General features: G+C 40.6%; 2 protein-coding genes across 2 annotated transcripts in view; one reads left to right on the top strand and one right to left on the bottom strand.

Moving 5' to 3' along the window:
* The window catches only part of LOC104712108 (pentatricopeptide repeat-containing protein At3g54980, mitochondrial-like), a 4,389-nt gene extending 3,445 nt beyond the window's left edge, over positions 1 to 944 (bottom strand). The window contains exon 1 of the mRNA XM_010428932.2: positions 101 to 944. Coding sequence (XP_010427234.1) covers positions 101 to 850 — 750 coding nt within the window. The 5' untranslated portion in view covers positions 851 to 944. The remainder of the gene's footprint in view (positions 1 to 100) is intronic.
* On the top strand, positions 983 to 3,243 carry LOC104712109. The gene is made up of 8 exons (XM_010428933.2): positions 983 to 1,133; positions 1,206 to 1,707; positions 1,865 to 1,982; positions 2,171 to 2,283; positions 2,358 to 2,443; positions 2,574 to 2,719; positions 2,852 to 2,870; positions 2,980 to 3,243. The coding sequence occupies exons 1-8, from the start codon at positions 1,052 to 1,054 to the stop codon at positions 3,078 to 3,080; spliced, it is 1,167 nt and encodes a 388-aa protein (XP_010427235.1). The 5' UTR covers positions 983 to 1,051; the 3' UTR covers positions 3,081 to 3,243.

Below are 3,243 nucleotides of genomic sequence, written 5' to 3'. Positions count from 1 at the left end.
TAGCCATATCCAAATTGAGCGTCTTGCAACAAGCCTGAACAGCAAGACTATACAGTAAATCATCCGGTTCTGCTCCTCTCTCGATAGCTCTACTAAAAGCCTCCAAAGCTTCCTCAGGCTTCTCTTCTCTCAAACTAGCTCGCATTAACAACTGCGTTGTGCAATTATCACCGTCAACACCAACGGCAACCATTCTACTATAGAGTTCCTTAGCTTCAGCTATCGAATTCCTTTGAACTAAAGCACTCAAGGTCCTATTCACATATGGAACAAATGGAATCACACCTAGTTCTAACATCTGATTGAGTATATCAACCGCATAATCCGTTCGCCTCTTCTCGGAATAAGCATTCAACAAGTAATTAAAAGCTCGTGAATTGACTTCAAAGCCAAATAATTTCGCGGAATCCACCAAACTAGTGAACGAAACACTTGGCATTGGAGTTGGATTGCTCGTGGAAACGTACCGTATGAGCAAATCGCTTGCGCGTCCGTAGGTATCAGGAGAACTAACCAGAATATGAATGAGTAGCCAGAAGAGGTCACCATCTTCAAAGCTTCCACGCCATGGTCTAGCCCAATTGTAGAACTGAAGAGCAGATTCTGGGTCGTTCCTGCGATTGAGAAGAACTTCGATTACAGATGCATCGTCCTTCAGTTCAAGCTTAGCAGGAGAAAGACTCGCTTCGGTGATAACTGGAGTGGATCCGTAAACTAGTCTCTGCTCTTCTTGACTTGGATTCTCAGATTCTTTGGGAAACTGAGACAGTGAACAAAAGGGTTTAGTGTTTATCAAGCAACGAAGACGAAGCCGTGAAGAGATTTTTCTAAAAACCAATAAAGATCTCATCTTTCTTTTTGGGTTCTCTAAACTAGGATCGTCAGCAGAGAAAAGAGAAGACTTTGAGAATCAGAGAGATCGGAAAAAAAAAGCTTAAACCCTAATTCATATACTAAACGGCGTCGTTTAGAAGTCTTTCCTTATTTACAAAAAAAAAAAAACCTTCTCTTTCCCCAGAGCACAAGGAAGAGGAGAGAAGCAAAGCAAAATATGTCGAATTGCAGATTTCTCTACCATAACGGTGTCGTTTTGGAAGCTCCCCCAGTCACCACCTTCCTTGAATCGCACACGGGTACGCAATCAAAACTACATAGACTGTGAAAGTTTCAATTTTTTTTTTTTTTTTGAGAAATATTATTTACAGGTGCTTATACAACGACGAGAACGATTAACAATGGAACTAGTTTATTGTTCTGGGAGAGACATATGAAGAGACTCTCTAACTCGATTCGTATCCTTTTGAATTCAAAGCCCGATCTTTTGTTCAGTTCTTCTGGGGCCTCCTCCGCCTCATCACCGCGGATTTGGATGAATCATCATCATCATCATCAACCAGTTCCTTATTCGAGTATTTACGATCTAGTCAATGGTTCGATGAGCGAGGCCCTGAAGTCTGTTGTGGTCAATGAAAGTGGAAGAAGTAGTTATGGAGGAGAAGAATTAGCAGTAACTGTTCTTGTCAGTGGTAATGTGGAGAAATTGAATAGGTTAGAAGATGATGATGAGGAGAGAAAGGTTCTGGATTTACTCCATGTTTCGTTGCATATTGGTGCATACTCTTCAGGTGTTGGAGAAAACGCGGCGAGTTTGGCTTTGGTTGGTCGTGGTCGAGATGTTGCTGCTGCTAAATACTCAGACTGGGTTAGGTATTGTGTGCTTGTTGCTCATTTTTAACACGATTCTTGATTTTTTTTCCTTTTTAGCTTGTGTTGGATTACTTTGAATTTTGTTGTTGTTGTTGTTGTTGTTGTTGTTGTTGTTTCTTCTTTCGTAATTTCGGTATGTGATTTGTGATTTAGGCAGGCTGAGGAAGCCTCTGGAGAAGTTTAGACCTCTTTCGACCACTGAACTTCTTTTGTCAAACGATGGTGATCATTTGCTTGAGGGCTGCGTCACCAACTTCTTCGTAGTCTGCCGCAGGGTACTAACAAATTTTGTTCCCCTTGATATTTTCGTTCAAGCACCAATGTGATTATATGATGTTTATTTGTCTCTGTTTAAATGAGTATCACAATTGTGAAAACAAGAACCTTCTACGTGCATTTTAGATGTTTGAATTTGTTTTTGTTTGTTTGCCACTGCATGATTTACGGTTGGATCTCATTCTAGGTGAAGAAGTCATCTGAGAATCTCTACGGCGGGAGTTTGAGCGAGTTTGAAGTGCAGACCGCACCTATAACTGATGGTGTGCTTCCAGGAGTTATAAGAGACCTTGTCATCGAGTAAGAAATTTTCTAAAGAGTGTGTTGATTAGAGTAGTCTCTGTTTATGGCCTGACCAATGCTTTTCTTGACAGAGTGTGTTTAAGCAAGGGGATTCCATACCGCGAGAGAGCACCCTCGTGGTCTGACCGTGAGCTTTGGGAAGAAGCCTTCATTACAAGTAGATGTTTTCATATCCAAAAATCTGTTTTGTATTTTCTCGCATACACACGTTTTGGCCCAACACACTTTTTTTATATGTTGTGTGGTGTTTGTATATTTTAACATCCCAAGAACTCTTTTGGATTCAGGTAGTCTGAGGATTTTGCAGCATGTAGGAACGATTAAAGTACCAGTTGGTTCATTGGAAGCATTGGCTTGTAACAAACCTGAGGAGATTCAGTGGAAGGAGAAAAAGTTTAAAGAAGGACCTGGGATGATCACTGAAGTAATCCAGGTAAAGCTTGTTTCGTTGATTACCCTTAGTTAAAAGCATAGGTTTAGTCCAGTTTTGTCCAACTGTCTTTTGAGTGGATCAAAGATAAAAGAAATCACTCAAAAATGCGATAATATTTTGTTGTTGGAACAGAAAGCGATAATGGAGAGAGGTATTGAAGAAGAGTTCCCGTTGAAGGCTTTTTAGTGCTCTTCACATGATCTTGCCAAATCATAACTTGTTATTCACAGTGCTCTCGTCGACCCTTTTAATATGTGTAGTTGACATACAAGTTTATTGGTTGGTTGCCACCACGAGAAGAAGAATGGAAAGAGACGAAGAGACGGAAAGAGATTGGTTGCCACCACGAGAGGCCGCCTGACTATCACAAACTTAGTCCACCACAAACAAACGCTAGCTGGTCTTATGAGGCTGAAAATTTGCAATATGAGAGAGAGCTATAACTACTGTCATTTCCAAAAGCATGGGTATATGACTTATGGTGATAGATGACTCTTCTAGATATGAAATTCACGAAAGATACG

Source organism: Camelina sativa, chromosome 9, assembly GCF_000633955.1.
Source record: "Camelina sativa cultivar DH55 chromosome 9, Cs, whole genome shotgun sequence".
NCBI classification, from domain to species: Eukaryota; Viridiplantae; Streptophyta; class Magnoliopsida; order Brassicales; family Brassicaceae; genus Camelina; species Camelina sativa.
The sequence above is the reverse complement of the archived record's forward strand: the minus strand, read 5'-3'. Positions and strand labels throughout refer to the sequence as shown.

What these genes read in the sequence shown, in the direction of transcription:
- LOC104712109 (XM_010428933.2), top strand. Translation starts at nt 1,052, where the DNA reads ATGTCGAATTGCAGATTTCTCTACCATAACGGTGTCGTTTTGGAAGCT. An exon ending in CTTCCTTGAATCGCACACGG is followed by an intron (nt 1,134 to 1,205) that starts GTACGCAATCAA and finishes TATTATTTACAG; the next exon opens with GTGCTTATACAACGACGAGA. An exon ending in GGAAGAAGCCTTCATTACAA is followed by an intron (nt 2,444 to 2,573) that starts GTAGATGTTTTC and finishes TTTTGGATTCAG; the next exon opens with GTAGTCTGAGGATTTTGCAG.